The sequence below is a fragment of the Oncorhynchus keta genome, chromosome 17 (genome assembly GCF_023373465.1).
Source record: "Oncorhynchus keta strain PuntledgeMale-10-30-2019 chromosome 17, Oket_V2, whole genome shotgun sequence".
NCBI classification, from domain to species: Eukaryota; Metazoa; Chordata; class Actinopteri; order Salmoniformes; family Salmonidae; genus Oncorhynchus; species Oncorhynchus keta.
The window spans coordinates 62,533,518-62,558,095 of NC_068437.1; the positions used below are offsets into that span (position 1 = coordinate 62,533,518).

At 36.4% G+C, this 24,578-nt stretch overlaps 1 protein-coding gene across 4 annotated transcripts in view; it reads left to right on the forward strand.

Annotated features, from left to right (window-relative positions):
* LOC118379727 (synaptotagmin-7-like) overlaps positions 1–24,578 on the forward strand; it is a 167,739-nt gene that overhangs the window by 70,358 nt on the left and 72,803 nt on the right. For 3 of the 4 annotated variants that reach the window (XM_052466995.1, XM_052466996.1, XM_052466993.1), the window contains one exon: positions 1,524–1,664. The exons of the other annotated variant lie outside the window; for it this stretch is intronic. In XM_052466995.1, coding sequence (XP_052322955.1) covers positions 1,524–1,664 — 141 coding nt within the window. The remainder of the gene's footprint in view (positions 1–1,523; positions 1,665–24,578) is intronic. 4 annotated transcript variants of the gene reach the window in all.

Consider the following 24,578-nt stretch of genomic DNA (forward strand, 5'->3'; position numbering starts at 1 on the left):
CCCATTGACTAACGTTTGTTTACACAATAACCTTCTAATTGTATAATTGTTTTACTGTGAATAAGGTCAATGACAGAGGTGTTGAACACACTTCCTGGAGGACCGTGTGTCTGGGTCATGGTTTTATCATGTCCTTTTCATTTGTGTCCATAACAAATTAATTATCTCAAGCATAAAGGAGGAGCAAAACCCATCCGACTCTGCCCTCTGGGAAGTGAGTTTGACTCTGCCCTCCGGGAAGTGAGTTTGACTCTGCCCTCCGGGAAGTGAGTTTGACTCTGCCCTCCGGGAAGTGAGTTTGACTCTGCCCTCCAGGAAGTGAGTTTGACTCTGCCCTCCAGGAAGTGAGTTTGACTCTGCCCTCCGGGAAGTGAGTTTGACTCTGCCCTCCAGGAAGTGAGTTTGACTCTGCCCTCCAGGAAGTGAGTTTGACTCCGCCCTCCGGGAAGTGAGTTTGACTCTGCCCTCCAGGAAGTGAGTTTGACTCTGCCCTCCGGGAAGTGAGTTTGACTCTGCCCTCCGGGAAGTGAGTTTGACTCTGCCCTCCGGGAAGTGAGTTTGACTCTGCCCTCCAGGAAGTGAGTTTGACTCTGCCCTCCGGGAAGTGAGTTTGACTCTGCCCTCCGGGAAGTGAGTTTGACTCTGCCCTCCGGGAAGTGAGTTTGACTCTGCCCTCCGGGAAGTGAGTTTGACTCTACCCTCCGGGAAGTGAGTTTGACTCTGCCCTCCAGGAAGTGTGTTTGACTCTGCCGTTATGGGTTGAGGGTGTCTTCTAAACCATTTTCCCCTTTCTGACCAGAGTTCCTTTGGTTTCTCTTATATGATCTCTCTTGTTTTCCACTGTTTTCTTCCTGTCCCTTTATCATTTCATAAGCCTCATATGATCTATTTATGACCTTTCTCTGACCTTTCTTTGTTCTCCTTCTCTCTTCCCTCGCTCCATGTCTCCTGATTCCTCCTCCTCGATTATTTTATTTTCTTTGCCTCTTCCACGTGCCTCTCTCTCTTTCTCTCTCTCTCTCTCTCTCTCTCTCTCTCTCTCTCTCTCTCTCTCTCTCTCTCTCTCTCTCTCTCTCTCTCTCTGCCTCTCCCTCTCTCTCTCTCTCTCTCCCTCTCTCTCTCTCTCTCTCTCTGTGTCTCTCTCTGTGTCTCTCTCTCTCTCTCTCTCTCTCTGCCTCTCCTCTCTCTCTCTCTCTCTCTCTCTCTCTCTCTCTCTCTCTCTCTCTGTCTCTGTCTCTGTCTCTCTCTCTCTCTCTCTCTCTGCCTCTCCCTCCCTCTCTCTCTCTCTCTCTCTCTCTGTCTCTCTCTCTCTCTCTGTCTCTGTCTCTCTCTCTCTCTCTCTCTCTCTCTCTGCCTCTCCCTCTCCCTCTCTCTCTCTCTCTCTCTCTCTCTCTCTCTCTCTCTCTCTCTCTCTCTCTCTCTCTCTCTCTCTCTCTCTCTCTCTCTCTCTCTCTCTCTCTCTCTCTCTCTCTCTCTCTCTCTCTCTCTCTCTGTGTGTTTCCCACTGTTTTCCGGCTGGCCAGCGAAGGGAAGATTGTGGGTCTGTCTTTGGCTATTGGTTTGGCTGAGCAAGATGACTTTGCCAATATCCCTGATCCAATCACCTCCATGCAGGAAGCACCACCAGCCAATCAGGAAGCACTTCCTCCTCCACCTGACAAGAGGTACCAGTCACAGTGTGAGAGAGATGTGTGTATGTGAGATGTATGACAGAGAGCTGTGTGTGTGTGTGAGAGAGATTTATAACAGAGAGGGGGGTGTGTGCGTGTGCGTGCGTGCGTAAGTGTGTGTGTGTGGAAGAGAGAGAATTAGGATGGAAATGGGTGTAAGAGAGACAAGGACAGATAGCAGGTCTGTTATTACTGATGTGTCATTACAGTAGGTATAGTTGGTAGATAGCGGGTCTGTTATTACTGATGTGTCATTACAGTAGGTATAGTTGGTAGATAGCAGGTCTGTTATTACTGATGTGTCATTACAGTAGGTATAGTTGGTAGATAGCAGGTCTGTTATTACTGATGTGTCATTACAGTAGGTATAGTTGGTAGATAGCAGGTCTGTTATTACTGATGTGTCATTACAGTAGGTATAGTTGGTAGATAGCAGGTCTGTTATTACTGATGTGTCATTACAGTAGGTATAGTTGGTAGATAGCAGGTCTGTTATTACTGATGTGTCATTACAGTAGGTATAGTTGGTAGATAGCAGGTCTGTTATTACTGATGTGTCATTACAGTAGGTATAGTTGGTAGATAGCAGGTCTGTTATTACTGATGTGTCATTACAGTAGGTGTAGTTGAGTATGTTGGTTTCTGACCCCTGTTACAAGTCATTATTCAACGTCCAATGATGCCTAAGGACGTTGGGAGAGGATGTGGAAACCGGCCAATAGGGGCACCACTGTTACCTTCCAGTAGGTTTAGGTTGTGGAAGGGGACAGGGGACGGGGTCGCGGATAGCGAATGTGCCTCTGATTCCAATAGATGCAGAAAGTTGATCTTGATTTGAGTTAATGCCTACACCTTAAACACTTTGACATTAGACTTTGAAACCACTTTGAAATGTTACATTTGAGAAACGTGGATGAAGATACATTATGGTGTGAGAGTGTGAGACCGTGAGAGTGTGAGACCGTGAGAGTGTGAGACCGTGAGAGTGTGAGACCGTGAGAGTGTGAGACCGTGAGAGTGTGAGACCGTGAGAGTGTGAGACCGTGAGAGTGTGAGACCGTGAGAGTGTGAGACCGTGAGAGTGTGAGCTTGTTGGGTGTCCAACCAAGGCTGTCTACCGAATGAACCAATCTAGAGGTCTTGTCTTGACATTAAAGACTTCATGCAGTTTCATTGAGAGACCTGGTGAGAGCAAATTACAATGAGATGACTGATAACCAGCCAGTCAAGGAGACCACAGCAGGACAATGAGATGACTGATAACCAGCCAGTCAAGGAGACCACAGCAGGACAATGAGATGACTGATAACCAGCCAGTCAAGGAGACCACAGCAGGACAATGAGATGACTGATAACCAGCCAGTCAAGGAGACCACAGCAGGACAATGAGATGACTGATAACCAGCCAGTCAAGGAGACCACAGCAGGACAATGAGATGACTGATAACCAGCCAGCCAAGCAGTAGTGAAGCAGTACTAACCCAGTAGTAAAGCAGTACTAACCCAGTACTAACCCAGTAGTAAAGCAGTACTAACCCAGTAGTAAAGCAGTACTAACCCAGTACTAACCCAGTAGTACAGCAGTACTAACCCAGTACTAACCCAGTAGTAAAGCAGTACTAACCCAGTACTAACCCAGTAGTACAGCAGTACTAACCCAGTACTAACCCAGTAGTAAAGCAGTACTAACCTAGTACTAACCCAGTAGTAAAGCAGTACTAACCTAGTAGTAACCTAGTAGTAAAGCAGTACTAACCCAGTAGTAAAGCAGTACTAACCTAGTACTAACCCAGTACTAAAGCAGTACTAACCCAGTACTAACCCAGTACTAACCCAGTAGTAAAGCAGTACTAACCCAGTACTAACCCAGTAGTAAAGCAGTACTAATGCAGTACTAACCCAGTACTAACCCAGTAGTAATGCAGTACTAACCCAGTACTAGCCCAGTAGTAAAGCAGTACTAACCCAGTAGTAATGCAGTACTAACCCAGTACTAACCCAGTAGTAATGCAGTACTAACCCAGTACTAACCCAGTACTAAAGCAGTACTAAAGCAGTAGTAATGCAGTACTAACCCAGTACTAACCCAGTAGTAATGCTGTACTAACCCAGTACTAAAGCAGTAGTAAAGCAGTACTAAAGCAGTACTAATCTAGTACTAATGCAGTACTAATGCAGTAGTAATGTGGTACTAATGCAGTACTAATGCCGTACTAATGCAGTAGTAATGTGGTACTAATGCGGTACTAATGCAGGACTAATACAGTACTAAATCAGTACTAATGCAGTACTAATGCAGTACTAAATCAGTACTAATGCCGTACTAAAGCAGTACTAGTGCACTTCTGTAAAGGGTCCTCTTTTCAAAAGTAGTGCACTATATTGGGAATAGGGTGCAATTTAAGACACACACTAAGGACCTGGCATCCTGCGTTAGTGTTCTCCTCTTCTCCAGTATCTTCCTTCATTATTCTCTCTTTCTTCTCTTCAGTCAATCTCTCCTCTGCTCTCCCCCTTGGCATTTATTGGTTTTATCTCCCTTGTTATCTAGCTGTGGCTACCGAGTCTTTCTACCTCGACGTGTGTTCTTTATTCATTTATTTCTTTTACTCCTCTCGTTTTTATATCTCCTTCATTAGCTTATTTTCTTCCATGCCTCCGGTGCTGCTTCTCTGAGAGTCCCATCTCTCTCTCTCTCTCCCCCACCCTCTCCCTCTCGCTCTCTCTATCTCCTTCTCTCTTCTTCTCTCTCCCCCACCCTCTCTCTCTTTCTCTCTCCGCCTCTCTCTCTATCTCGCTCTCTCTCTCTTTCTCTCTCCCCCACCCTCTCCCTCTCGCTCTCTCTATCTCCTTCTCTCTTCTTCTCTCTCCCCCACCCTCTCTCTCTTTCTCTCTCCGCCTCTCTCTCTATCTCGCTCTCTCTCTCTTTCTCTCTCCCCCACCCTCTCTCTCTATCAATTCAATTCAATTCAAGGGCTTTATTGACATAGGAAACATGTGTTAACATTGCTTAAGCAAGTGAGGTCTCTCTCTCTCGCTCTCTCTCCCTCCTCTCTCCAACACCCTCTCTCGCTCTCTCTCTCTCTCTCTCTCTCTCTCCCTTCACCCTCTCTATCTCTCCCCCACCCTCTCTCTCTCCCCCGCCCTCTCTCTCTCTCTCCCCCCACCCTCTCTCTCTCTCTCTCTCTCTCTTCCCCACCCTCTCTATCTCTCTCCCTCTCCCCCACCCTCACTCTCTCTCCCCCCACCCTCTCTCTCTCCCTCTCCCCCCACCCTCTCTCTCTCTCAATCGCTCCACATCGAGTTACCCAAAGAGTCTCCTCATTATCCAGAAACATGCTAGTCACTTACGTAACCACTCTGAACCACACTGCTATAAATATAGCTTTTCCTGGACAGACAGGCAGACACCTCACATAACAAAGATTGGCTGTCCAAATGTCTGAATATCTTTAAGGATATCCAGACATCCAAGAGATGACTGCCTACATCTGTTAGATCCCCTCTCTCTCTCTCTCTCTCTCTCTCTCTCTCTCTCTCTCTCTCTCTCTCTCTCTCTCTCTCTCTCTCTCTCTCCTCTCTCTCTCTCTCTCTCTCTCTCTCTCTCTCTCTCTCTCTCTCTGTCTCTGTCCCTGTCTCCCCTCTCTCTCTCTCCCTCTCTCTGTCTCCCTCTCTCTCTCCCTCTCTCTCCCCTCTCTCTGTCTCTCTCTCTCTCCCTCTCTCTCTCCCCTCTCTCTCTCTCTCTCTCTCCCCTTTCTCTCTCCCTCTCTCTGTCTCCCCTCTCTCTCTGTCTCTCTCTCTGTCTCCCTCTCTCTCCCCTCTCTCTGTCTCTCTCTCTGTCTCCCTCTCTCTCTCCCCTCTCTCTATCTCCCCTCTCTCTCCCCTCTCTCTGTCTCTCTCTCTGTCTCCCCTCTCTCTCCCCCTCTCTCTGTCTCTCTCTCTGTCTCCCCTCTCTCTCTCCCCTCTCTCTGTCTCCCCTCTCTCTCTCCCCTCTCTCTGTCTCTCTCTCTGTCTCTCTCTCTGTCTCCTCTCTCTCTCTCCCTCTCTCTATCTCCCTCTCTCTCCCCTCTCTCTGTCTCTCACTGTCTCTCCTCTCTCTATCTCTCTCTCTCTCTCTCTCTCTCTCTCTCTCTCTCTCTCTCTCTCTCTCTCTCTCTCTCTCTCTCTCTCCCCTCTCTCTCTCCATCTCTCTGTCTCCCTCTCTCTCTGTCTCTCTCTCTGTCTCCCTCTCTCTCCCCTCTCTCTGTCTCTCTCTCTGTCTCCCCTCTCTCTCTCCCCTCTCTCTATCTCCCCTCTCTCTATCTCCCTCTCTCTCCCCTCTCTCTGTCTCTCTCTCTGTCTCCCCTCTCTCTCTCCCCTCTCTCTGTCTCTCTGTCTCCCCTCTCTCTGTCTCTCTCTCTGTCTCCCCTCTCTCTATCTCCCCTCTCTCTCCCCCTCTCTCTATCTCCCCTCTCTCTGTCTCTCTCTCTGTCCCCCCTCTCTCTCTCCCCTCTCTCTATCTCCCCTCTCTCTCCCCTCTCTCTGTCCCCTCTCTCTATCTCCCCTCTCTCTCCCCTCTCTCTCTCCATCTCTCTGTCTCCCCTCTCTCTCTGTCTCTCTCTCTGTCTCCCTCTCTCTCCCCTCTCTCTGTCTCTCTCTCTGTCTCCCCTCTCTCTCTCTCCTCTCTCTATCTCCCCTCTCTCTCCCCTCTCTCTGTCTCTCTCTCTGTCTCCCCTCTCTCTCCCCTCTCTCTGTCTCTCTCTCTGTCTCCCCTCTCTCTGTCTCTCTCTCTGTCTCTCTCTCTGTCTCCCCTCTCTCTGTCTCTCTCTCTGTCTCCCCTCTCTCTATCTCCCCTCTATCTCCCCTCTCTCTCCCCTCTCTCTATCTCCCCTCTCTCTGTCTCTCTCTCTGTCCCCCTCTCTCTCTCCCTCTCTCTATCTCCCCTCTCTCTCCCCTCTCTCTGTCTCTCTCTCTGTCTCTCTCTCTGTCTCCCCTCTCTCTGTCTCTCTCTCTGTCTCTCTCTCTGTCTCCCCTCTCTCTATCTCCCCTCTCTCTATCTCCCCTCTCTCTGTCTCTCTCTCTGTCCCTCTCTCTATCTCCCCTCTCTCTGTCTCTCTCTCTGTCCCCCTCTCTCTCTCCCCAAACCAGCTATTTTTAACACGCCATTGTAGCATGAACCTGACACATACAATTATTCGTAACTTGGAGATCTTGCTTCAATGTTTTCTAACAGAGCAGCTATCTATGACCCTGTAAGGCCAGTTTCCCGTACCCAGATGGAGACTACTCCTCTCCTGGACTAGGCTTCATCTATGTCCGGGAAACTGGCCCTTAGCGTCTAGAGAAATGTTCCGTAGTCTTCCCTCCCCCTGGAAAGAGCAGCTTTTCCTAATGTTTTAAACACTCAGGGTCTCCTGTTTGGAAACTTACTGGAGAAAGATTCATATCGTGTTTAATTTTACATTCTAAATATTACATTTAATTTAATAATAATTCCTTTATTTAACAAGGAAGGGCTCATTGAGGCTACAGAGGGAGTTTACCCAGAAGGGCTTTGTAAATTAACAAGGAACAATGTAGTCGTCTGCGAATAGAAAGCATGTTTCAAACCACCATTTAGTAGAAGGTGGGTGAGTGACTTGGCATTTGTAGCAAAACTCAAGGATAAACAGAGGCCAGTATATTTAACACAGCAGAGGATGCAATTACAATAAATCAACCATAATCAATTACAGAAAGAAAAGTGTCTCGAACAAGAATCTTTCTAGCCTCAAACGGGAAGTAAGCCTTATTACGAAAAACAAAAACCCAATTTCACTATAAGCTTCCTCACAAAATTAAACTTTGACTGAAAGCTTGTCATCCAACAATATACCTAGCTATTTGTAGGATGACACTTTTTCAATAGATAAGCCACCAGATGTGACAATTCTAACCTTTTCTGACAGAGTTCTTGCTCCGCTAAAGGTCATGAATTTAATTTCAAGACCAGTTTGAAAACATAAAGGGAGGCCTACAGTGACTGACAAAAAAGCGGTCTGGAGCTCTTCAACAGCCCGATATAAATTCAACAGCCATATATTAATGCTCCTTACATTAATATATGACTGTATCGTCTGCATACAGATGCATCTTGGCTGGTTGCATCCCATTTCCCAAGCCTTTAATACACATTTAGAATTGCACAGGAGCTACAATAGAACCCTGGGGCACACCTTTAGTTATCTCAAGGAAGCTAGACTTGTGATTCTCAGCATAGACAAAGTGTGTTCTGTCAGCCAATTGACAACCCCTTCACTGAGACCAATGTTACTGAGTCTGGAAACAGTTTGTGGGCAATTTAATCAAACGGGTTTTGGTGCCCTGACCTAAAGCCAGACTGAACCCCACTCAGGATGTTGTTTTCGAGTAGGAACTTTTTTTTAGCTGAGAGTTCACAAGGGATTGAAAGACTGGCCAGGATATGGAGCTGGGAAATAGGGGGTTATTTCTACGCTTCAGAGGAGAACATAATGACAATTTCCTCATTTTGGATATAGAATTGGACAAAAGGTTTAGGCTCAGCGATAATACCAGATGCTGTCTTTAAAAGGTACGGATGATGTCTGGGCCTGCAGACTTTTTAGGGTCTATATCTTTAAGAGCATAAGAAAGGCTGAAAGCTAAAAGGGTTCCTATGAGGGCCTGCATCAGAGTTGAAACAGAGACTTATTATCCAAAAACTGAACCAGAATATATGAATTGCTTGTTAAAAAAAACTACAACACCAGCTGTATCCTTCACATCATTAGAATCCATCAGTAGATGGTCAGGAAGGCCAGAGGAGACATTAGAACACTGATTAGGTGATCTGTGACTGCTTTCAGATAGAAATGTGATTTAGACTTCCTGATCAACCTCATTATTTTTTGGAGCTCTGAAGAAGGTTCAGTCATCAGGTGCATTTGTACCTCTATCTACAGCCCAAGAAACTGTCTAATTCATTCTGCCATGGTATGTGAAAATCTGTGCTTCAGAACATCACTACTTCAAATAATATGAATATATTTAACCAGGTAGGCCAATTGAGAACAAGTTCTCATTTACAACTGCGACCTGGCTAAGATAAAGCAAAGCAGTGCGACAAAAACAACAATACAGAGTTACACATAAACAAACGTACAGTCAATAACACAATAGAAAATCTTTATACAGTGTGTGCAAATGGAGTAAGGAGGTAAGGCAATAAATAGGCCAATAGTGGCGAAGTAATTACAATTTAGCATTAACACTGGAGTGATAGATGAGCAGATGAGGATGTGCAAGTAGAAATACTGCTGTGCAAAGAGCAGAAAAAAAACAAATATGGGGATGAGGTAGTTGGATGGGCTATTTACAGATGGGCTGTGTACAGGTACATTGATCGGTAAGCTGCTCTGACAGCTGATGCTTAAAGTTAGTGAGGGAGATATAAGACTCCAGCTTCAGTGATTTTTGCAATTCGTTCCAGTCATTGGCAGCAGAGAACTGGAAGGAAGGGCGGCCAAAGGAGGTGTTGGCTTTGGGGATGAACAGTGAAATATACCTGCTGAAGCGCGTGCTACGGGGGGGTGTTGCTATGGTGACCAGTGAGCTGAGATAAGGCGGAGCTTTACCTAGCAAAGACTTATAGTTGACCTGGAGCCAGTGGGTTTGGCGACGAATATGTAGTGAGGGCCAGCCGACTAGAGCATACAGGTGGCAGTGGTGGGTAGTATATGGGGCTTTGGTGACAAAACGGATGGCACTGTGATAGACTGCATCCAATTTGCTGAGTAGATTGTTGGAGGCTATTTTGTAAATGACATCGCTGAAGTCAAGGATTGGTAGGATAGTCAGTTTTGCTAGGGTTTGTTTGGCAGCATGAGTGAAGGAGGTTTTGATGTGAAATAGGAACTCGATTCTAGATTTAATTTTGGATTGGAGATGCTTAATGTGAGTCTGGAAGGAGTTTACAGTCCAACCAGACACCTAGGTATTTATAGTTATCCACATATTCTAAGTCAGAACCGTCCAGAGTAGTGATGCTAGTCGGGCGGGCGGGTGCGGGCAGCGATCGGTTGAAGAGCATGCATTTATTTTTACTAGTGTTTAAGAGCAGTTGGAGGCCACGGAAGGAGTGTTGTAATGGCATTGAAGCTCGTTTGGAGGTTTATTAACACAGTGTCCAAAGAAGGGCCAGATGAATACAGAATGGTGTCGTCTGCGTAGAGGTAGATTAGAGAATCAAGCAGCAAGAGCGACATCATTGATATACACAGAGAAAAGAGTCGTTCCGAGAATTGAACCATGTGGCACCCCCATAGAGACTGCCAGAGGTCCGGACAACAGGCCCTCCGATTTGACACACTGAACTCTGTCTACGAAGTAGTTGGTGAACCAGGCGAGGCAGTCATTTGAGAAACCAAGGCTGTTGAGTCTGCCGATAAGAATTTGGTGATTGACAGAGTCGAAATCCTTGGCCAGGTTGATGAATACGGCTGCACAGTACTGTCTTTTATTGATGGCGGTTATGATATCGTTTACAACCTTGAGCATGGCTGAGGTGCGCCCGTGACCAGCTCGGAAACCGGATTGTATAGCGGAGAAGGTACGGTGGGATTCGAGATGGTCGATGATCTGTTTGTTAACTTGGCTTTCGAAGACTTTATAATGCCAGGGCAGGATGAATATAGGTCTATAACAGTTTGGGTCTAGAGTGTCTCCCCCTTTGAAGAGGGGGATGACCGCGGCAGCTTTCCAATCCTTGGGGATCTCAGACGATACGAAATACAGGTACTTCCATAATAACAATAAATAACTCTGTTCTGTTTCCTCTATCCACACACACACACACACACACACACACACACACACACACACACACACACACACACACACACACACACACACACACACACACACACACACACACACACACACACACACACACACACACACACACACACACACACACACACACACACACACACACACACACACACACACACACACACACACACACACACACACACACACACACACACACACACACACACACACACACACACACACACACACAGTCTTTTCACCTGCCCTCCAGTCTTCTTTGGTCTTTCTGCAGCCAACAGACTAAAGGAACTAAAGAATCAGAGGGAATTGATCCTATACTATGAAACCCATTAGTTTTATACAGCCTAGAACTGTTTTTAAATGTAGATTCATCTTTATGTCCATTACTTATAATAAAACCTATAATTACCAAACATATATGTCAGACATGTAGCCTACCTCCTGAAAGAAAGCAAAACAGTAAATCACCGAAACCTTCTTTTACTAAAGCTGTATGCGTCATTTTTTATATACTGTGTTCACGATCAATAATTATACTGTGTTCACGATCAATAATTATACTATGTTCAGGATCAATAATTATACTGTGTTCACGATCAATAATTATACTATGGTCAAAATCAATAATTATACTATGGTCAAAATCAATAATTATACTGTGTTCACGATCAATAATTATACTGTGTTCACGATCAATAATTATACTATGTTCACGATCAATAATTATACTATGTTCAAAATCAATAATTATACTATGTTCACGATCAATAATTATACTATGTTCACGATCAATAATTATACTATGGTCAAAATCAATAATTATACTGTGTTCACGATCAATAATTATACTATGTTCACGATCAATAATTATACTGTGTTCACGATCAATAATTATACTATGTTCACGATCAATAATTATACTATGTTCAAAATCAATAATTATACTATGTTCACGATCAATAATTATACTATGTTCACGATCAATAATTATACTATGGTCAAAATCAATAATTATACTGTGTTCACGATCAATAATTATACTATGTTCACGATCAATAATTATACTATGTTCACGATCAATAATTATACTGTGTTCATGATCAATAATTATACTATGTTCACGATCAATAATTATACTGTGTTCAAGATCAATAATTATACTATGTTCACGATCAATAATTATACTATGGTCAAAATCAATAATTATACTGTGTTCACGATCAATAATTATACTGTGTTCACGATCAATAATTATACTATGTACAAGATCAATAATTATACTGTGTTCAAGATCAATAATTATACTATGTACAAGATCAATAATTATACTATGGTCAAAATCAATAATTATACTGTGTTCACGATCAATAATTATACTATGGTCAAAATCAATAATTATACTGTGTTCACGATCAATAATTATACTGTGTTCACAATCAATAATTATACTGTGTTCACGATCAATAATTATACTGTGTTCACGATCAATAATTATACTGTGTTCAGGATCAATAATTATACTGTGTTCACAATCAATAATTATACTGTGTTCACGATCAATAATTATACTGTGTTCACGATCAATAATTATACTATGGTCAAAATCAATAATTATACTGTGTTCACGATCAATAATTATACTATGGTCAAAATCAATAATTATACTGTGTTCACGATCAATAATTATACTGTGTTCACAATCAATAATTATACTGTGTTCACGATCAATAATTATACTGTGTTCACGATCAATAATTATACTATATTCACGATCAATAATTATACTGTGTTCACGATCAATAATTATACTATGTTCACGATCAATAATTATACTATGTTCACGATCAATAATTATACTGTGTTCACGATCAATAATTATACTATATTCACGATCAATAATTATACTGTGTTCACGATCAATAATTATACTATGTTCACGATCAATAATTATACTATGTTCACGATCAATAATTATACTGTGTTCACGATCAATAATTATACTGTGTTCACGATCAATAATTATACTATATTCACGATCAATAATTATACTGTGTTCACGATCAATAATTATACTATGTTCACAATCAATAATTATACTGTGTTCACGATCAATAATTATACTGTGTTCACGATCAATAATTATACTATGGTCAAAATCAATAATTATACTGTGTTCACGATCAATAATTATACTGTGTTCACAATCAATAATTATACTGTGTTCACGATCAATAATTATACTGTGTTCACGATCAATAATTATACTATGTACAAGATCAATAATTATACTATGTTCACGATCAATAATTATACTATGTTCAAAATCAATAATTATACTGTGTTCACGATCAATAATTATACTATGTTCACGATCAATAATTATACTGTGTTCACGATCAATAATTATACTATGTTCAAGATCAATAATTATACTATGTTCACGATCAATAATTATACTATGTTCACGATCAATAATTATACTATGGTCAAAATCAATAATTATACTGTGTTCACGATCAATAATGATACTATGTTCACGATCAATAATTATACTATGTTCACGATCAATAATTATACTGTGTTCACGATCAATAATTATACTATGTTCACAATCAATAATGATACTATGGTCAAAATCAATAATTATACTGTGTTCACGATCAATAATTATACTGTGTTCACGATCAATAATGATACTATGGTCAAAATCAATAATTATACTATGTTCACGATCAATAATTATACTGTGTTCACGATCAATAATTATACTATGTTCACGATCAATAATTATACTGTGTTCACGATCAATAATGATACTATGTTCACGATCAATAATTATACTATGTTCACGATCAATAATTATACTGATCAATAATTATACTATGTTCACAATCAATAATGATACTATGGTCAAAATCAATAATTATACTGTGTTCACGATCAATAATTATACTGTGTTCACGATCAATAATGATACTATGGTCAAAATCAATAATTATACTATGTTCACGATCAATAATTATACTGTGTTCACGATCAATAATTATACTATGTTCACGATCAATAATTATACTATGTTCGCAATCAATAATTATACTATGGTCAAAATCAATAATTATACTGTGTTCACGATCAATACTTATACTGTGTTCACGATCAATAATTATACTATGGTCAAAATCAATAATTATACTATGTTCACGATCAATAATTATACTATGTTCACAATCAATAATTATACTATGTTCACGATCAATAATTATACTATGGTCAAAATCAATAATTATACTGTGGTCACGATCAATAATGATACTATGTTCACGATCAATAATTATACTATGGTCACAATCAATAATTATACTGTGTTCACGATCAATAATTATACTATGTTCACGATCAATAATTATACTGTGTTCACGATCAATAATTATACTATGGTCACAATCAATAATTATACTGTGTTCACGATCAATAATTATACTGTGTTCACGATCAATAATTATACTGTGTTCACGATCAATAATTATACTGTGTTCACGATCAATAATTATACTGTGTTCACAATCAATAATTATACTGTGTTCACGATCAATAATTATACTGTGTTCACGATCAATAATTATACTATGGTCAAAATCAATAATTATACTATGTTCACGATCAATAATTATACTATGGTCAAAATCAATAATTATACTGTGTTCACGATCAATAATGATACTATGTTCACGATCAATAATTATACTATGTTCACGATCAATAATTATACTGTGTTCACGATCAATAATTATACTATGTTCACAATCAATAATGATACTATGGTCAAAATCAATAATTATACTATGTTCACGATCAATAATTATACTGTGTTCACGATCAATAATTATACTATGTTCACGATCAATAATTATACTATGGTCAAAATCAATAATTATACTGTGTTCACGATCAATAATTATACTGTGTTCACGATCAATAATTATACTATGGTCAAAATCAATAATTATACTATGTTCACGATCAATAATTATACTGTGTTCACGATCAATAATTATACTATGTTCACGATCAATAATTATACTATGTTCGCAATCAATAATTATAGGTGCTTTTACACCTGCATTGTTTGCTGTTTGGGGTTTTAGGCTGGGTTTCTGTACAGCACTTTGAGATATCAGCTGATGTACGAAGGGCTATATAAATAAATTTGATTTGATTTGATTTGATTACTATGGTCAAAATCAATAATTATACTATGTTCACGATCAATAATTATACTGTGTTCACGATCAATAATTATACTATGTTCACGATCAATAATTATACTGTGTTCCCGATCAATAATTATACTATGGTCAAAATCAATAATTATACTGTGTTCACGATCAATAATTATACTATGTTCAAGATCAATAATTATACTGTGTTCACGATCAATAATTATACTATGGTCAAAATCAATAATTATACTGTATTCACGATCAATAATTATACTATGGTCAAAATCAATAATTATACTATGGTCAAAATCAATAATTATACTATGGTCAAAATCAATAATTATACTGTGTTCACGATCAATAATTATACTATGTTCACGATCAATAATTATACTATGTTCACGATCAATAATTATACTATGTTCACGATCAATAATTATACTATGTTCACGATCAATAATTATACTATGTTCACGATCAATAATTATACTATGTTCACGATCAATAATTATACTATGTTCACGATCAATAATTATACTATGTTCACGATCAATAATTATACTGTGTTCACAATCAATAATTATACTATGTTCACGATCAATAATTATACTGTGTTCACGATCAATAATTATACTATGTTCACGATCAATAATTATACTATGTTCACGATCAATAATTATACTGTGTTCACGATCAATAATTATACTGTGTTCACGATCAATAATTATACTGTGTTCACGATCAATAATTATACTGTGTTCACGATCAATAATTATACTATGTTCACGATCAATAATTATACTATGTTCACAATCAATAATTATACTATGTTCACAATCAATAATTATAATATGGTCAAAATCAATAATTATACTATGTTCACAATCAATAATTATACTATGTTCACGATCAATAATTATACTATGTTCACGATCAATAATTATACTATGTTCACAATCAATAATTATACTATGTTCACAATCAATAATTATAATATGGTCAAAATCAATAATTATACTATGTTCACAATCAATAATTATACTATGTTCACAATCAATAATTATACTATGTTCACAATCAATAATTATAATATGGTCAAAATCAATAATTATACTATGTTCACAATCAATAATTATAATATGTTCACGATCAATAATTATACTATGTTCACGATCGATAATTATATTATGTTCACGATCAATAATTATACTGTGTTCACAATCAATAATTATAATATGGTCAAAATCAATAATTATACTATGTTCACGATCAATAATTATACTATGTTCACAATCAATAATTATACTATGTTCACAATCAATAATTATAATATGGTCAAAATCAATAATTATACTATGTTCACAATCAATAATTATACTATGTTCACGATCAATAATTATACTATGTTCACGATCAATAATTATACTATGTTCACAATCAATAATTATACTATGTTCCCGATCAATAATTATACTGTGTTCACGATCAATAATTATACTATGTTCACAATCAATAATTATACTATGTTCACGATCAATAATTATACTGTGTTCACAATCAATAATTATACTATGTTCACGATCAATAATTATACTGTGTTCACAATCAATAATTATACTATGTTCACGATCAATAATTATACTATGTTCACGATAAATAATTATACTGTGTTCACAATCAATAATTATAATATGGTCAAAATCAATAATTATACTATGTTCAAAATCAATAATTATACTATGTTCACGATCAATAATTATACTGTGTTCACAATCAATAATTATACTATGGTCAAAATCAATAATTATACTGTGTTCACGATCAATAATTATACTATGTTCACGATCAATAATTATACTGTGTTCACAATCAATAATTATACTATGGTCAAAATCAATAATTATACTGTGTTCAAAATCAATAATTATACTGTGTTCACGATCAATAATTATACTATGTTCAAGATCAATAATTATACTGTGTTCACAATCAATAATTATACTGTGGTCAAAATCAATAATTATACTGTGTTCACGATCAATAATTATACTGTGTTCACGATCAATAATTATACTATGTTCACGATCAATAATTATACTGTGTTCAAGATCAATAATTATACTGTGTTCACGATCAATAATTATACTATGTTCACAATCAATAATTATACTGTGTTCACAATCAATAATTATACTGTGTTCACAATCAATAATTATACTGTGTTCACGATCAATAATTATACTATGTTCACGATCAATAATTATACTGTGTTCACAATCAATAATGATACTATGTTCACGATCAATAATTATACTGTGTTCACAATCAATAATTATACTATGTTCCCGATCAATAATTATACTGTGTTCACGATCAATAATTATACTATGTTCCCGATCAATAATTATACTGTGTTCACAATCAATAATTATACTATGTTCACGATCAATAATTATACTATGTTCACGATCAATAATTATACTATGTTCACGATCAATAATTATACTATGTTCCCGATCAATAATTATACTGTGTTCACGATCAATAATTATACTATGTTCACAATCAATAATTATACTATGTTCACGATCAATAATTATACTGTGTTCACAATCAATAATTATACTGTGTTCACAATCAATAATTATACTATGTTCACGATCAATAATTATACTATGTTCACGATCAATAATTATACTGTGTTCACAATCAATAATTATAATATGGTCAAAATCAATAATTATACTATGTTCAAAATCAATAATTATACTATGTTCACGATCAATAATTATACTGTGTTCACAATCAATAATTATACTATGGTCAAAATCAATAATTATACTGTGTTCACGATCAATAATTATACTATGTTCACAATCAATAATTATACTGTGTTCACAATCAATAATTATACTATGGTCAAAATCAATAATTATACTGTGTTCAAAATCAATAATTATACTGTGTTCACGATCAATAATTATACTATGTTCAAGATCAATAATTATACTGTGTTCACAATCAATAATTATACTGTGGTCAAAATCAATAATTATACTGTGTTCACAATCAATAATTATACTGTGTTCACGATCAATAATTATACTGTGTTCACAATCAATAATTATACTGTGTTCACGATCAATAATTATACTATGTTCACGATCAATAATTATACTGTGTTCACAATCAATAATGATACTATGTTCACGATCAATAATTATACTGTGTTCACAATCAATAATTATACTGTGTTCACGATCAATAATTATACTATGTTCACGATCAATAATTATACTGTGTTCCCGATCAATAATTATACTATGTTCACGATCAATAATTATACTGTGTTCACGATCAATAATTATACTATGTTCCCGATCAATAATTATACTGTGTTCACGATCAATAATTATACTATGTTCCCGATCAATAATTATACTGTGTTCACGATCAATAATTATACTATGTTCCCGATCAATAATTATACTGTGTTCACGATCAATAATTATACTATGTTCACGATCAATAATTATACTGTGTTCACGATCAATAATTATACTATGTTCACGATCAATAATTATACTATGGTCAAAATCAATAATTATACTGTGTTCCCGATCAATAATTATACTATGTTCACGATCAATAATTATATGGTCAAAATCAATAATTATACTGTATTCACGATCAATAATTATACTATGTTCACAATCAATAATTATACTGTGTTCACGATCAATAATTATACTATGTTCACGATCAATAATTATACTATGGTCAAAATCAATAATTATACTATGGTCAAAATCAATAATTATACTGTGTTCACGATCAATAATTATACTATGGTCACAATCAATAATTATACTATGTTCAAAATCAATAATTATACAATGTTCACGATCAATAATTATACTGTGTTCACGATCAATAATTATACTATGGTCAAAATCAATAATTATACTGTGTTCACGATCAATAATTATACTGTGTTCACGATCAATAATTATAATGTGTTCACGATCAATAATTATACTATGTTCACGATCAATAATTATACTGTGTTCACAATCAATAATTATACTGTGTTCACGATCAATAATTATACTATGTTCACGATCAATAATTATACTGTGTTCACAATCAATAATTATACTTTGTTCACGATCAATAATTATACTATGTTCACGATCAATAATTATACTGTGTTCCCGATCAATAATTATACTATGTTCACGATCAATAATTATACTGTGTTCACGATCAATAATTATACTATGTTCCCGATCAATAATTATACTGTGTTCACGATCAATAATTATACTATGTTCCCGATCAATGATTATACTGTGTTCACGATCAATAATTATACTATGTTCACGATCAATAATTATACTATGTTCACGATCAATAATTATACTATGTTCACAATCAATAATTATACTATGTTCCCGATCAATAATTATACTGTGTTCACGATCAATAATTATACTATGTTCACAATCAATAATTATACTATGTTCACGATCAATAATTATACTGTGTTCACAATCAATAATTATACTATGTTCACGATCAATAATTATACTGTGTTCACAATCAATAATTATACTATGTTCACGATCAATAATTATACTATGTTCACGATAAATAATTATACTGTGTTCACAATCAATAATTATAATATGGTCAAAATCAATAATTATACTATGTTCAAAATCAATAATTATACTATGTTCACGATCAATAATTATACTGTGTTCACAATCAATAATTATACTATGGTCAAAATCAATAATTATACTGTGTTCACGATCAATAATTATACTATGTTCACAATCAATAATTATACTGTGTTCACAATCAATAATTATACTATGGTCAAAATCAATAATTATACTGTGTTCAAAATCAATAATTATACTGTGTTCACGATCAATAATTATACTATGTTCAAGATCAATAATTATACTGTGTTCACAATCAATAATTATACTATGTTCACAATCAATAATTATACTGTGTTCACGATCAATAATTATACTGTGTTCACGATCAATAATTATACTGTGTTCACGATCAATAATTATACTGTGTTCACGATCAATAATTATACTATGTTCACGATCAATAATTATACTGTGTTCACAATCAATAATGATACTATGTTCACGATCAATAATTATACTGTGTTCACAATCAATAATTATACTGTGTTCACGATCAATAATTATACTATGTTCACGATCAATAATTATACTGTGTTCCCGATCAATAATTATACTATGTTCACGATCAATAATTATACTGTGTTCACGATCAATAATTATACTATGTTCCCGATCAATAATTATACTGTGTTCACGATCAATAATTATACTATGTTCCCGATCAATAATTATACTGTGTTCACGATCAATAATTATACTATGTTCACGATCAATAATTATACTGTGTTCACGATCAATAATTATACTATGTTCACGATCAATAATTATACTGTGTTCACGATCAATAATTATACTATGTTCACGATCAATAATTATACTATGGTCAAAATCAATAATTATACTGTGTTCCCGATCAATAATTATACTATGTTCACGATCAATAATTATATGGTCAAAATCAATAATTATACTGTATTCACGATCAATAATTATACTATGTTCACAATCAATAATTATACTGTGTTCACGATCAATAATTATACTATGTTCACGATCAATAATTATACTATGGTCAAAATCAATAATTATACTATGGTCAAAATCAATAATTATACTGTGTTCACGATCAATAATTATACTATGTTCCCGATCAATAATTATACTATGTTCACGATCAATAATTATACTATGGTCAAAATCAATAATTATACTATGGTCAAAATCAATAATTATACTATGTTCACGATCAATAATTATAATATGTTCACAATCAATAATTATACTATGTTCACGATCAATAATTATACTGTGTTCACGATCAATAATTATACTATGTTCACGATCAATAATTATACTATGTTCACGATCAATAATTATACTGTGTTCACGATCAATAATTATACTGTGTTCACAATCAATAATTATACTATGTTCACAATCAATAATTATACTATGTTCACGATCAATAATTATACTATGTTCACGATCAATAATTATACTATGGTCGCAATCAATAATTATACTATGGTCAAAATCAATAATTATACTGTGTTCACGATCAATACTTATACTGTGTTCACGATCAATAATTATACTATGTTCACGATCAATAATTATACTATGTTCACGATCAATAATTATACTATGTTCACAATCAATAATTATACTATGTTCACGATCAATAATTATACTGTGTTCACGATCAATAATTATACTATGGTCAAAATCAATAATTATACTATGGTCAAAATCAATAATTATACTGTGTTCACGATCAATAATTATACTGTGTTCACGATCAATAATTATACTATGTTCACGATCAATAATTATACTATGTTCACGATCAATAATTATAATATGTTCACAATCAATAATTATACTATGTTCACGATCAATAATTATACTGTGTTCACGATCAATAATTATACTATGTTCACGATCAATAATTATACTATGTTCACGATCAATAATTATACTGTGTTCACGATCAATAATTATACTATGTTCACGATCAATAATTATACTATGTTCACGATCAATAATTATACTGTGTTCACGATCAATAATTATACTGTGTTCACGATCAATAATTATACTGTGTTCACGATCAATAATTATACTATGTTCACGATCAATAATTATACTATGTTCACGATCAATAATTATACTGTGTTCACGATCAATAATTATACTGTGTTCACGATCAATAATTATACTGTGTTCACGATCAATAATTATACTATGTTCACGATCAATAATTATACTATGTTCACGATCAATAATTATACTGTGTTCACGATCAATAATTATACTGTGTTCACGATCAATAATTATACTGTGTTCACGATCAATAATTATACTGTGTTCACGATCAATAATTATACTGTGTTCACGATCAATAATTATACTCTTTACACCATAGAAATGTATGTCCTTCACTTGAAGTTGTACATCGTTCTTTCTATATGAACATTGAAAGCTGCACTATCCTGAAACCGATCCATCATTTTCCTGGGTGATAAAATTCTAATAGTTTGCCTAATTTCAGTTTATGTGACAAAACAAGGAAGTATACTGTGGCTCGTAACACACACACACACACACACACACACACACACACACACACACACACACACACACACACACACACACACACACACACACACACACACACGCATCACACACACACACACACACACACACACACACACACACACACACACACACACACACACACACACACACACACACACACACACACACACACACACACACACACACACACACATAATGATGAGGTGAGTCAGAACTATTACCAGACTGATTGCATCTTTGTATTTTACACGTTAAACTAAAGGTAATTTTACACATTAACCTGCAATCACTTTCTCAGTATAGGCCTATTGCATTTTGTAAACTTCTGAGAGAGAGGAGAGAGGGGGAGAGAGCAAGGTAGAGAGAGAGGAGAAAGGAGAGATAGCTAGAAAAAGAGAGGGGGAGAGAGCGAGAGAGTTGTGGTGCCAGCGATTTTCATCACTTCTAAACTTCTAAACACTCAAGACAGACTGATGACTGTGTTACACTCAAGACAGACTGATAACTGTGTTACACTCAAGACAGAATGATAACTGTGTTACACTCAAGACAGACTGATAACTGTGTTACACTCAAGACAGAATGATGACTGTGTTACACTCAAGACAGAATGATAACTGTGTTACACTCAAGACAGAATGATAACTGTGTTACACTCAAGACAGACTGATGACTGTGTTACACTCAAGACAGACTGATGACTGTGTTACACTCAAGACAGACTGATGACTGTGTTACACTCAAGACAGAATGATAACTGTGTTACACTCACAGACTGATAACTGTGTTACACTCAAGACAGACTGATAACTGTGTTACACTCAAGACAGACTGATGACTGTGTTACACTCAAGACAGACTGATAACTGTGTTACACTCAAGACAGACTGATGACTGTGTTACACTCAAGACAGACTGATAACTGTGTTACACTCAAGACAGAATGATAACTGTGTTACACTCAAGACAGACTGATAACTGTGTTACACTCAAGACAGAATGATGACTGTGTTTACACTCAAGACAGACTGATAACTGTGTTACACTCAAGACAGAATGATAACTGTGTTACACTCAAGACAGAATGATAACTGTGTTACACTCAAGACAGAATGATGACTGTGTTTACACTCAAGACAGACTGATAACTGTGTTACACTCAAGACAGAATGATAACTGTGTTACACTCAAGACAGAATGATAACTGTGTTACACTCAAGACAGACTGATAACTGTGTTACACTCAAGACAGAATGATAACTGTGTTACACTCAAGACAGAATGATAACTGTGTTACACTCAAGACAGAATGATAACTGTGTTACACTCAAGACAGACTGATGACTGTGTTACACTCAAGACAGACTGATGACTGTGTTACACTCAAGACAGAATGATAACTGTGTTACACTCAAGACAGACTGATAACTGTGTTTTACTCAAGACAGAATGATAACTGTGTTACACTCAAGACAGACTGATAACTGTGTTACACTCAAGACAGACTGATAACAGTGTTTTACTCAAGACAGAATGATAACTGTGTTACACTCAAGACAGACTGATAACTGTGTTACACTCAAGACAGAATGATGACTGTGTTTACACTCAAGACAGACTGATAACTGTGTTACACTCAAGACAGAATGATAACTGTGTTACACTCAAGACAGAATGATAACTGTGTTACACTCAAGACAGAATGATGACTGTGTTTACACTCAAGACAGAATGATAACTGTGTTACACTCAAGACAGAATGATAACTGTGTTACACTCAAGACAGAATGATAACTGTGTTACACTCAAGACAGACTGATGACTGTGTTACACTCAAGACAGACTGATGACTGTGTTACACTCAAGACAGACTGATAACTGTGTTACACTCAAGACAGAATGATAACTGTGTTACACTCACAGACTGATAACTGTGTTACACTCAAGACAGAATGATAACTGTGTTACACTCAAGACAGACTGATAACTGTGTTACACTCAAGACAGAATGATGACTGTGTTACACTCAAGACAGAATGATGACTGTGTTACACTCAAGACAGACTGATAACTGTGTTACACTCAAGACAGAATGATAACTGTGTTACACTCAAGACAGAATGATAACTGTGTTACACTCAAGACAGACTGATGACTGTGTTACACTCAAGACAGAATGATAACTGTGTTACACTGACAGACTGATGACTGTGTTACACTCAAGACAGACTGATGACTGTGTTACACTCAAGACAGACTGATGACTGTGTTACACTCAAGACAGAATGATAACTGTGTTACACTCAAGACAGACTGATAACTGTGTTTACACTCAAGACAGACTGATGACTGTGTTACACTCAAGACAGAATGATGACTGTGTTACACTCAAGACAGACTGATGACTGTGTTACACTCAAGACAGAATGATGACTGTGTTACACTCAAGACAGACTGATGACTGTGTTTACACTAAAGACAGACTGATGACTGTGTTACACTCAAGACAGACTGATGACTGTGTTTACACTCAAGACAGAATGATAACTGTGTTACACTCAAGACAGAATGATAACTGTGTTACACTC